Consider the following 12,103-nt stretch of genomic DNA (forward strand, 5'->3'; position numbering starts at 1 on the left):
TACGATGAATTCATACAAAACTTACCGGTACACACAAACTTCACTCGTTAATAAGGTTTCAGTACTAGTTTTGGCAAGAAATGGATCACTATTTTCACAATGAAATAGTAAAATGCGGAGCGAACCAAACGTACGCTTCCAAACCGTAAAACTGCCGTTGTTGTGCCGTGTTGCCAGGATATATTAGATAATTTCAACGGTGTATTGATTCGTTGTCCCTGGTTGCTGTTGTCATTAGTTACCTATTAAATTTAACAAATTGGGTTTGTTGTTATTTAATTTTAAGTTTTTGGGATAACTCGTTACATATTTTTTTGTTAACAAAAACAAATATTGATCATTTACATTGTATCGGACATGTCTTTGAGATAACTTGTTCATGTGCTTTCTTTATTAAATTCATTTTTCATTCCATAAACCTTCCCAACAACTAAATATTTGTAAATAAAATGCAAAATGTTCAATATTTTTATTGATAAAAATTCGATCGTGGCAACATTGCAAACGTGTTTTATTGGCCTCCCAGTTGAACAGGGGACAGCTATTTAAAAACGCAGCTTATTAAAAAAATCGATTTAGCTGAATTTCTGTCGAGGTACGCAATTATAAAAATTGTTGAAAGTTTTAAAAACTTCTTTCAGTTTATTACTTTATATTGGGTTTTCAAAACTTACTTATAGCTTGAGAAAATTACAGTAATCTGTATTTTATAAACAACTTAAAGAAATCAGTTAAATAACATCCCTCGGGGGATATATTTAACATAATCGAATGTTTTAAAACTATTTTTTGTTTCAGATTCATTCGCGAAAGAAGAAAACACACTCCAAGAACACCTAAAGTAACCCACAGTATAACAAAAATATTAACTCACAAAATCAATATATTGCGGCTAAAGTACGATTTTGGGATTAGCTAAAATAAAACTAAAATATTTGTTACTCGTTATTAATTAGCAATAAGCAGATATTTTAAACAAAATTTTACATCTCCCATTGTATAAAGGCATAAGGTGGAGTTTGAAATTTTCAACATTGGCCATTCTGCGTATTGACCCGTTGATGTGATTCGACGCAGGCGCACTGAATAATAAACAGAAATGGCTTCTGCGATGCAAATAACAATTTTCCCGCTAAACGGCGTTGAGTCTTTGGGCGACGGTTTCCAAAAATTTCTACACAATGGACAAGCTGGACCGGTTTATAAGGCTGGGAACGGCCGGCGAAGGCACCTACGGTGTCGTTTACAAGGCAAGAAACAAACTAACTGGCAAAAAAGTCGCGCTGAAACGAATCAAATTGGAGAAGTACGTATATAACCAATTCTGTTTTTTTTTTTTTCGGTTCTTTTCATTTTTCTTGTAGTTTTGTACTGTTGTATTTTTTTAATGGGACTCGCAATTTGTACTAATGCTTAGGAATGTGAGTTGGATCATATGGTGTCATTCGTGTGTTGGATCGTAGCACCACATGATTCAGCTTATTTTTCTAAAATCATTCGCCACTAACTACTGCTGTAAGTATTTATCCATCTCTAATCAACGAGCAGTTGCAATTTTGCATGATTTTACTGTACTAAAGGAACATATTTGCATGACTGTTTGCCATCTTTGAAGCTTAATCACAATTAAAATGTGAAACTAAAACATTTGTAAGTGTTTCATTTAAATAATTTAAACCAAGCCAACAATTATTTATATTTGCCCTAATGGTAATAATGTCTTATTATAAGAAAAATAATAAAATCTAGGCATTTTATTGTTTTACATACATTTAGATATCTTCTTAATTCTTAATAAATCAATTAACTCAAAATTATTATAGATTCTATCAAAGTGGTGACTCAGAAGGCGTTCCTTCCACAGCGATTCGTGAAATATGTCTTTTAAAAGGTCTAAGACACTCATCAATAGTGGAACTTTTGGACGTCATGTACACAACAGACAAACTAATGCTTGTCTTTGAATATTTAGATCTGGATTTGAAACGATATCTTGATTACACAAAAAAGCCAGTTGAAAAAGAACTAGCACGAGTAAGACATATCTAATTGCATTTAGAATGATGTAATAATATGTATGGCATGTTTCAGAGTTATATGAAACAACTAATGGAAGCAATGGCATATTTACACTCTCACAGAATTTTACATAGAGATTTGAAGCCGCAAAATTTACTGGTGGACAAAGAGGGCCATGTAAAACTTGCTGATTTTGGTTTGTCCAGGTCATTTTCACTCCCCACCCGAACTTACACACATGAGGTGGTGACCATGTGGTACAGGGCGCCCGAACTTCTTCTGGGTACGAAAATGTACTGCACTGGAATTGATATTTGGAGCCTTGGTTGTATAATGGCAGAAATTGTGTGTTGATAATGAAAATCATTATATTGTTTATTATATTCATTTAATTTTCAGTTGAATAAGAAAGCATTGTTCCCTGGGGACTCTGAAATTGATCAACTTTACAAAATTTTTAAAATAATGGGTACACCTACTGAAGAGATGTGGCCGGGAGTTTCTTTGTTTCCTGATTTCAAACCGTCATTTCCGACGTGGTATCCACAGAATTTTCGCGACTGCGTTAACTTTCATGATGATGAAGAACAGGAATTTTTAGAGGTATAAATTACATTTTAATATTGGTGAGCCAATTAACTTTTATTTTATTAGATGATGCTCAATTATGATCCAACTAAAAGGAAGACTGCAAAGGAATTATTGAAGACTAACTATATTAAAAAGGCAAAACTAACGGCTCCCGAGATGGAAGCTTTTCCCGTAGAGAAAAACGATGAAGAATCTTCAGAATAAATTTTAGCTAATTTAATAATTTTATAGCAAATTTTAAAATGACCATTGTTAATATTTTATAATAAATTTTATATTCTGATTTATTTGTATTTTTAAGACTAAATGGAATAAAAATCTTAACAAAATCATCCAGTATTCAGGAACTTTCTAATCAATTAAGTTGGTGCATTTATTGAAACATTAAAAAACAACTAAGAAAATTAAAAGGTTTAATAAAAAATAGGTTTTACATAAGTTAAAAATTATACTTAATGCAATTTTACAATTACTTAAAAGTAGTCTTAACAGTAATTAATCCTCAGACGTAAATGTCTCAGGTACAGTATGAATAATAACTTTCCTTTTGGCATCATATGAGAAGTTATTTGATTCAAAGATTTTACTCTTATAGAATGGTTTCAGATCATGAATATCTATCTGCTTCGCCTGAAAATGAATCGTTTATTAAATATCAAATTGACCTACATATATATATAAATCGTACCTTATCGGCGAGATCTTTCTCGTCGATTTCAATAGAGAGTGCCTCCAACTCATTGGTTCCTCTTTGGAAAGTGAGCTGGTCTTGCGCCAATTGCCGCAAAATATAAAATAGCAATTCGCTGTGATCCTTTTTGAATAACAAATAACGTTGAAACACTTGTCGCATTGTCTTCATAACGCTGTATTTTTGCGTTTCTACGAAACTCTCAAGCATCATCCTGACAGCCATGTTCACGTCTTCTTCTTGAACATATTCCCTGAGATGCAGGCGTGCGTGTGCTTCTGACATTCGTATTATACTTTCGATGTGACGTACTGTTATTGGAAGACTTCCAGTTGCCAGTGATTCCTGTCTAAGTTGACTGTATATATTGGCCACTTTATCCTGGTCCATATTTTGTAGCTTAGGATGAATATTCTCTCTGGCATACACAATATACTTCTTGAGTAACTCCTGGGGAATTGCCATCTCATTATCCACCTCCATGGTACTCTCACTTTCTTCATCCTTTTTGGAAGGATGGTGACGGATGTGGGAGCTCACGACGAACTTAGCCAAGTGTTGATCTTGAATGGGGTCGATTTCATCTCTGACGACACAAAGGATATCGAAACGGGACAAAATTGGATCCGACAAGTTTACGTTTTCGGCGAAGGTCATACTGGCATCGTATCTACCTCCTAGAGGATTGGCGGCTGCGATTACGGAACAGCGAGCCTGCAAACTCGTAACAATACCTGCCTTAGAAATTGAGATAGATTGTTGTTCCATTGCTTCATGGATTGACGTCCTGTCTTGGTCATTCATCTGTAATATTCCTTAGTGTAAGAAACGTTAGTCAAGAATTTAAGTCAAAAAGTACCTTGTCAAACTCATCAATGAGGCAAACTCCCTGATCAGCTAAAACTAACGCCCCTGCTTCCAAGGTCCATTCTCTTGTGGCCGGATTTCTTCTGACATAAGCTGTTAGACCAACAGCACTGGCACCTTGACCTGTTGTGAATACCGCTCTGGGGGCTATTTTTTCCACGAATTTCAAAAACTGTGATTTGGCAGTACCGGGATCACCGCAAATTAAAACGTTTATATCTCCTCTGACCTTATGTTTTTGTCCTAAAAACCAATTGATTAATATTCATCCATTCAAAATGTAATAAGACATCATCAATCTTACCTGGGTTCTTTGGTTCACCACCAAACAGAGCCAAAGCCAAAGCCCTTTTGATATATTCATGCCCATAAATAGAGGGGGCAATTGAGGCAATGATCCTATCAGAAATCCTGTGGTCCTTGCTCATTTTAATAATGGCGTTTATATCATCGTCTGTCAATGATTGGACGATTTGCTTGCAATCTTTAACCACCAAGTGATTGGCAAATATAACTGTGGAGAAAACAGGGAAGCCATTATCTGTGTTCAATGAGCCATCATAGCTGTTTGTGTAAATTCCAGTTACGTCGACTTCATCTCCAGGTTTACATCTATCGCACAAATCTGCTAATAAAATGCAGTCCTTAGAACGTGGTACTCTGCCTGCAGGTATACGTCCCGGGGATTCTTGCAACGTAATTTTCTGATAATTCCTATACAAAGTTTGTTCCATGTTAATCTATAAAATTGTGAATGTTATATAGAGTTTTGCACATATTGATTTTTTGAGTTTTACCATAAATGGACCATGACTTTGACACTCAGGACAGGCTCCAGGCTGGACTTCTTGATCTTGTGCTTGTGTAAATGGTCCTAGGATAAATCCACATTTGTTACAATCGAATTTCACAATGGACAGTTGCGGTAAAACTCCCGTAGTTGCCGTTACAACCCCCAGAGTCCGGACTAGTTGGTTTACATGTAACTTTCTGAAAAAATCAGATGTATTTTGCTGAAGATATTTCATTGTGTATGCATTTTATGTACCTGAATGTTCTCAATTCTTCTATAAGAGGCAAATCTGATATTCTGACGTGAATTTCACTGGTCACTCTGTCATAGCTAGGATACATAGAGAGCACAATATCTTTAGCGACCTCATCGAATATCTCGAGCATTTGAAAAGGTGCCTCTGGTAAGAAGTAGGCTAAAACGTGTTCCTTGTTTGCCAAACTTGAAAACTCAACTGTGAAACTGCACTGGTTGTTCTCGCACATGCGGCGAATTTTTTCTTTGTATACGTGTTGTCCTTTACTGTTCACATAGGTGCGGAGGAAATTCTTGAATCTGTTGGCGATTTCCGTTCTGGGTCCCATCATAACGACCCAATCTTTTATGGTGTAACCTTTTGTGTCTTCTAGATTCTCAATTGATTCGATCATTTCTTGATCGTCGGTCTCGCCCATCGCCGCTTTTTCAGCGAGTTTCCTCTTCTTCCTTGGATCCTGTATTATAAAAGATTGTAAAATGAATTGACAATTAAATTCAATTAAATTACCTCATCTTCATCGCTCTCATCATAAAATAATTCCCTGTCATCCCTTCTGTAAATACCCATTTCTCTGTCCCTCCTCCGAAGGGCCTCTTCAGCTGCCAATCGGTCACCTACAGACATGTTGTCATATTCATCCTCATCCAGCATTCTTTCATCATACCGATCCAAATGGGGCATTGGCCGATAATCACTAAAAATTTTGAAATTTACAACTTTGTAACATATATAATATGGTGATTATACTTTTCCATGTTGTCCCCAAATAGTTCCTCTCCATCTTCTTCCTCCATCTCAGGATTAACATCCCCCAAAAGGGCACCCTCATCTTCAAAAGGTTCAAAATCTTGAGCTGGAGAAGACATATTTGAACGGGGTGTTTGATTGGGCATTGGAGAATCTTCAGGCTAGAAAATTATTACAATAACATTTTATTGTATTGCGTTGAAATAAAACTAGATGTAATTATTAATATTATGTACGATCTATATGCTTACCCTGCGAGACATTTTTGTTGATTTTTCTTAAAGCAATTAAACAATAACCAAAACGTTAAAAACTCAACGATAAAACGGAAAACTTAAAATGTTAGCAAACGGAGATCATAAAACAACACCAATAACAAATTGGCGCGAAAACTATTGTTTAGTGTTTTTTAATTTACTCTGTTGGTATTCTATAGCGGAAATTTTAAAATTATTTCCTAAAATATATTTTATTACATTTTTTAAGACAAATACTTATAATAAATAGTTAACATCACATTATATTGTTAATCAGTAGTATGTAAATTTTTTATTTTTTTAACTTGGTTGAAAATTTTAACCTAACCTCAATACATCCAAAGTCATTTACAAAACATAAACAACGGCATTTCTTCACAAATTAATAATTTTACATATTAATATTTCGTAATATAAACATGGAAGAAAGTGAAAAGAGCACGTATTTATTATTAGACTTTAACGGCAAACTAACAACGGACATATTTAAAGAAAAAGTGTTTATAAAAGTTATTAACTTAGAAAAAAAAAATCCTTTGGTACAAATCAATGATTTAACATTCAAAGGTAATAAAATTACCAAAACCAAAACCAAAACTTACAACACAAATTTTTTCAATTTTTTTAGGAACATATGAACCTGCCTTGGGAACAAACTTATATTTTGATGAAGTACCTGATGATCAAATGTCTCCAAATTTATTTGAACAGCAAACACCCATCAATTTAAAACATGTCCTGAGCCAAGACAAAATACTAAAACTTAAACAAGTCAAACTATCCCAGAATAAAATTGAGGAGCCTGATCAGTCACAAGCTATTAAACTTAATCTGAAATGGAATTACAACACACTTAAAGAAAAATTTGAAAATGGGACTTTGGACTTAGAGTTGCTTGATTCTAAAAGCGATCCTAATGCTTCAACTTCATCCAATGCTGACTTTCTAGAACTAACTGAATCAAATCAGAATAAAGCAGGTCCATGTGAAACACCACAAGAAAATGAGCTGAAAGCAATTCCTGTGGTAAATATAGTAGAGCACAAGTATAAAAAGTTAAAAGAATTGGCCAGAAGGCCTGTGAAAAGACTGACAGAAGAAGAGGAGGTTGAGGATTGCAGCCAGAAGTACAAAAATGCATACGAAATGCACAACTTAAAATGCCGGGTAAAATTTAATTTTTCATTATTTTATGTAAATATTCTTATTTATTTATTTTAGATTATATCACCTGCAAATGCATTTTTTATAAATCCCATTCCAATTCAGGAAGAAACATTATCGAATGCAGTGGATATTGATAGATGTGTTTTGTATGGTATTATTGAACCTTCAGATGAGCATCCAAGAAAACTTACAAGTCAGGAAAAAAATGTTTTGTTAACATTAGATAATTTTGATAACCTATCCTTACCAGCTAGGTATTATGTAATGAAAATGCAGCTAAAGAATTTGGAAGAATATATTCAAAATGCACCACAAAGTGAATTAAACAAATATGATAATTTTGGTAGAACTCCTTTAGTTACTTTAAGTATATATAAGGATTTGGTGAATTATTTGAAACAACACATTCCAAGCGATCCAGTTTGTTAATTTTTTTATTTATATAAATTTTAATGTTAAATGTTTATTTAATTAATGAATGTTGTATCCATATAAAAATATATTTTGAAATAATTAAAAAAAGTGTTTGCTCGTGAACGATTTTATTTGAACCAAAATTTGAATTTTGCGCTTGTCCTCGTAAGAGTGAAAAAGAAAGAAATACAAGTTCATAGTGCGCGAGAGGGACGAATGTCGCGATCAGCGGATACGCCAGCTTAATGAGCTGTGCATATTTGTGTAACAAGCGTGTTCAACTGTTATTTTCTGTAAATGCAGTTTTAGAGAAGAGTAGGGGAAAATTTGGGATTTTTGTTGTCTGAGAAGCATTTGAATAAGATTCGTAATGACAATCAAAATTTTTATCATATATTCAAGTATGTATTTCTTATATTTGTCTTATTACAACTACTAATAATATATTTAAACAATTAATTCATTAATTTAGACTAATTAACATGCTTAAATGTAATTTGATATTTTAAAATGAAGTTTTTATTAACATATAGGTCTGATTAATATAATTCAAATTATATGTGAATTAATTACAAATAATCAAATTATTAAACATCTATGTGTCATTTTTTCTTGATTTTTCGACAATTTTTACGAATATTTTTATTGAATTAATTTTGATGAATATGTGTTTTGTGGTATTTTAGGTTTCCTTTAATTGAATTGTGTTATTTTGATGCAGGATTTTATGAAAATTTGAAGACATTATGGGTATGTTACATTGAGATTATTCATTTGATTTGTTTATTTCGAAGCACATTGATATTATTTCCATCGTATTAAATAATAATCATTTGTCTCTATAAAAATATTATCTAAAAGTAAACCCAATAAATAAAATAAAAATTGTTAATTTGAAATCATATATTTGTAAATTTATTTAAAATGTTTGTTAAATAATATATTGATTTTTATAAATGAATATTTTTATTTTTTTAATATATACTTATCATGCGTTTGTTCGTAGAATAGAATTAAATTTCTGATTTTGCATTTGTCCCCGCAAGAGTGAGAAAGAAAGAAATATATATTCATGAGAGTGCGAGAGAGACGAAACACGCGATAGGCGGATGCGCAGACTTAGTGAACTATGAATTGCAGTTTTAGAGTAGAGGTTGGGAAACATTTTAATAAGATCTGTAGTGACAATTATTATTATGAAATGTATTTCGAATATATGAAATATATTTCGAATATATGCATTATTTATACCATATAAAATATTAAAACAATAGTTAATTAAAATAAACTAATTAAAATTTTAAAATAAAGTTTTTATTATTAAAATTCAAATTAAATTGATTTAACTTTTATGGATGACATTCTTATAATTTTTTATTGTGATAATTTAGTAGCAAATGTGTTCAAACATTTTAAGCCACTAGACATAGTAAAAAGTATATAATTAAAATAAATAAAATAGAAATTATAACTTTTATACAGATTTATAATAAATTTATGTAAAATTATAATATTTAAGTACTGATCTCTGTACCAAACTTTTATTTGACCAATTTGTGTGATTCTAACAAAAAATTATGGCAATTTGAAAAAATTTCATTGAAACTATATTTTAGATTAGTTTAGGAAATAATTTTAATTTGAGACTCATTGATATTAGTATTATTATATTTACTTATTTTTTAATTAATATAACTGATTATCTAAATAAAAATTTCATTCCCTATTTAAATGTAGTTTCACATTTTAAATTATAATTTTTATTGATATAGTTTAAATTAAATTCAAATAAGTTAAGTGTGGCCCAGGTGCACGTATCGTTTCCAGGAATTGCAACAACTGGTTTATTCTGCGTTTCTATTGGTCGTCGGCGCACAAAACAATATTTGCAGTTTAGTCGGTTTTTGATTTTGGTGAGAGTTACACGAATGATTCCTCCCTTATTTGCTCGCTTTCCTATAAATTCTTGAGTGTTTTTATTGTGCTAAATAAGTAAATGTGTCCTGTGATATTCAATGTTTCCCTTTATTAACCTATGTGATTTTAGTGGAAGAATTTATGAAAACTTGAAGAAATGTTGGATGTTTTATTAATACATTTTTGGGTAAGTGTATAATTTCAATAAATAAAATATTGTACAGAATATTTTTTTATTTATGTATGTATTTATGTAAAAAGTTTTTTACTACCTACAATTTTTATGTTTGTAATTATATATTTGTCACTTTATGACAACTCACAGGTGTTTGTTCGTGTACCATTCTATTTTAATCAAAAATTGTATTTTGCACTTGTCCCCGTAAGAGTGAAAGAGAAAGAAATATAGTTTCACAAGTGTGCGAGAAGGACGACTATATCGATTGGTGGATGCGCCATTTAGTAGGCTGTGCATATTTCTGTGGTCGGCACGTTCAATTGTTGTTTCCTAGAATTGCACTTTTGAAGAGGAGAACGGGCAAAATATCGATTTTTATGTCCGAGAAGCTGTGAATAAGGTTTGCAGTGACAATTAATATTTGTTTCATATATTCAAGCATGAATTTTGTATATTTGTATTATTATAACTAATAATGACATATTTATACAATTAATTAATTATTTTAGATTAATTAATATGCTTAAATGTAATTTGATATTTTTCGACAATTTTAGGAATATTTTTATTGAATTTATTTTGATGAATATGTGCCTTATGGTGTTCTAGATTTCCTTTAATTGAATTGTGTTATTTTGTCGCAGGATTTATGAAAATTTGAAGAAATTTTGTTTTAAAGCACATCGATATTATTACCATAGTCCTAAATAACATTTATTTGTTTCTGTAAATATATTATCTAAAAGTAAACGTTTATTTGGTTTAAAATAAAAATTGTTAATTTGAAATTATATATTTTTATATTTATTTAAAACGTTTTTTAAGTAATTTATAGATTTTTATTTTTTAATATATACTTAGGACAGGCCATGCATTTGTTTTTGTACAAAATCTGAATTAGTTCTATTCTGATAGAATCAAAATTCTAGGTTTGCATTTGTCCCCCCAAGAGTGAGGGAAAAAGAAATATATGTTCATGAGTGTGCGAGAGAGACGAAAGTTGCGATCAGCGGATGCGCCGACTTAGAGAGCTGTGCAAATTTGTGTGGCACGCACATTCAATTGTTATTTCTAAGAATTGCAGTTTTAGTGAGGAGAAAGGGAAATTTGGTTTTTGATGTTTCAGAAGCATTTGAATTAGATGCGTAGTGACAATTAACATTTTTATCATATATTCAAGTATCTTATATTTGTGTTATTATGACTAATAATAACATATTTAAGCAATTAATTAATTCATTTAGACTAATTAATAAGCTTAAATATAATTTGATATTTTTCGACAATTTTAGGAATATTTATATTGAATTAATTTTGATGTATATGTGTCTTGTAGTTTTCTATGTTTCTTTTAATTGAACTGTGTTATTTTAATGAAGATTTTATGAAAATTTGAAGAAATTTTTGTATGTTATTTTGAGATTATTTCTTAGATTGTTTAGCAATTAATTTTGTTTCAAAACATATCGATATTATTACTATTGAACTAAATAACAGTTATTTTTTTCTATAGATAAATAAAATAAAAATTGTTAATTTGAAATCATAAATTTATAGTTTTTTATATTTATAATTGAATATTTTTTTAACTTTTTAATATATACAAGTTTCATGCGTTTTGTTTGTGTACGAAAGGTGAATTGACTCGATTCGAATCAAATTTTTAATTTTGCATCTGTTCCCGCAAGAGTGACAGAGAAAGAATGCATATTCATGAGAGTGCGAGAAGGACGAAAGTCGTGATCGGCGGATGCGCCGTCAAGTAAGCTGTGCATATTTGTGTACATTCAATTGTTATTTCCTAGAATTGTAGTTTTGGAGAGGAGGAGGGGAAAAATTGAATTTTTATTGTTTGAGAATGATTTCAATAAGGTTTGCACTGACGATTATTATTTTCCGTTGCTAAATTTCTTTAACAATCAAATATATAAGTGTATATTATACTAATTAGTGGACTTAAATGTAATTTCATATTTTAAAATTTCAATCAGAGATTTTATGAAAATTTGAAGATATCATGGGTATGTTTATTAAGATTGTTTATCAGATTTGTTTAGAAATTAGATAATATTATTGTTTTACAAAACAACACATACTTTATTATCTTTTAAATATATTATTTAAAAATATTGAATAAAATTTAAATTTAGTTTCATAAACTCATATTTTAAAATTTATCTATAAATTTGTTTTGCTGACGACT

General features: G+C 30.8%; 5 protein-coding genes across 52 annotated transcripts in view; 3 read left to right on the forward strand and 2 right to left on the reverse strand.

The window, feature by feature from the left end:
- The window catches only part of LOC109608585 (protein tramtrack, beta isoform), a 28,469-nt gene extending 28,313 nt beyond the window's left edge, over positions 1–156 (reverse strand). For all 48 annotated transcript variants that reach the window (XR_007547569.1, XR_007547570.1, XM_020025056.2 and 45 more), the window contains exon 1: positions 26–156. The gene's annotated coding sequence lies outside the window, so the exon portion shown is untranslated. The remainder of the gene's footprint in view (positions 1–25) is intronic.
- A 184-nt stretch (positions 157–340) lies between these two features.
- Positions 341–2,893, forward strand: LOC109608543 (cyclin-dependent kinase 2). The gene is made up of 6 exons (XM_020024985.2): positions 341–595; positions 799–1,306; positions 1,824–2,034; positions 2,092–2,364; positions 2,419–2,622; positions 2,674–2,893. The coding sequence occupies exons 2-6, from the start codon at positions 1,182–1,184 to the stop codon at positions 2,812–2,814; spliced, it is 954 nt and encodes a 317-aa protein (XP_019880544.1). The 5' UTR covers positions 341–595; positions 799–1,181; the 3' UTR covers positions 2,815–2,893.
- Positions 2,894–3,009: 116 nt separating this feature from the next.
- On the reverse strand, positions 3,010–6,320 carry LOC109608540 (DNA replication licensing factor Mcm2). The gene is made up of 9 exons (XM_020024980.2): positions 6,219–6,320; positions 5,968–6,128; positions 5,728–5,914; positions 5,217–5,674; positions 4,966–5,158; positions 4,473–4,908; positions 4,161–4,411; positions 3,299–4,105; positions 3,010–3,240 (listed from the first exon to the last, which is right to left on the reverse strand). The coding sequence occupies exons 1-9, from the start codon at positions 6,228–6,230 to the stop codon at positions 3,106–3,108; spliced, it is 2,640 nt and encodes an 879-aa protein (XP_019880539.1). The 5' UTR covers positions 6,231–6,320; the 3' UTR covers positions 3,010–3,105.
- A 202-nt stretch (positions 6,321–6,522) lies between these two features.
- On the forward strand, positions 6,523–8,173 carry LOC109608573 (uncharacterized). The gene is made up of 3 exons (XM_020025020.2): positions 6,523–6,791; positions 6,853–7,391; positions 7,446–8,173. The coding sequence occupies exons 1-3, from the start codon at positions 6,644–6,646 to the stop codon at positions 7,818–7,820; spliced, it is 1,062 nt and encodes a 353-aa protein (XP_019880579.1). The 5' UTR covers positions 6,523–6,643; the 3' UTR covers positions 7,821–8,173.
- A 1,597-nt stretch (positions 8,174–9,770) lies between these two features.
- LOC109608576 (N-acetylgalactosaminyltransferase 7-like) overlaps positions 9,771–12,103 on the forward strand; it is a 43,470-nt gene continuing 41,137 nt past the window's right edge. The window contains exon 1 of the transcript XR_007547477.1: positions 9,771–9,909. The gene's annotated coding sequence lies outside the window, so the exon portion shown is untranslated. The remainder of the gene's footprint in view (positions 9,910–12,103) is intronic.

Source organism: Aethina tumida, chromosome 3 (genome assembly GCF_024364675.1).
Source record: "Aethina tumida isolate Nest 87 chromosome 3, icAetTumi1.1, whole genome shotgun sequence".
NCBI lineage: Eukaryota > Metazoa > Arthropoda > Insecta > Coleoptera > Nitidulidae > Aethina > Aethina tumida.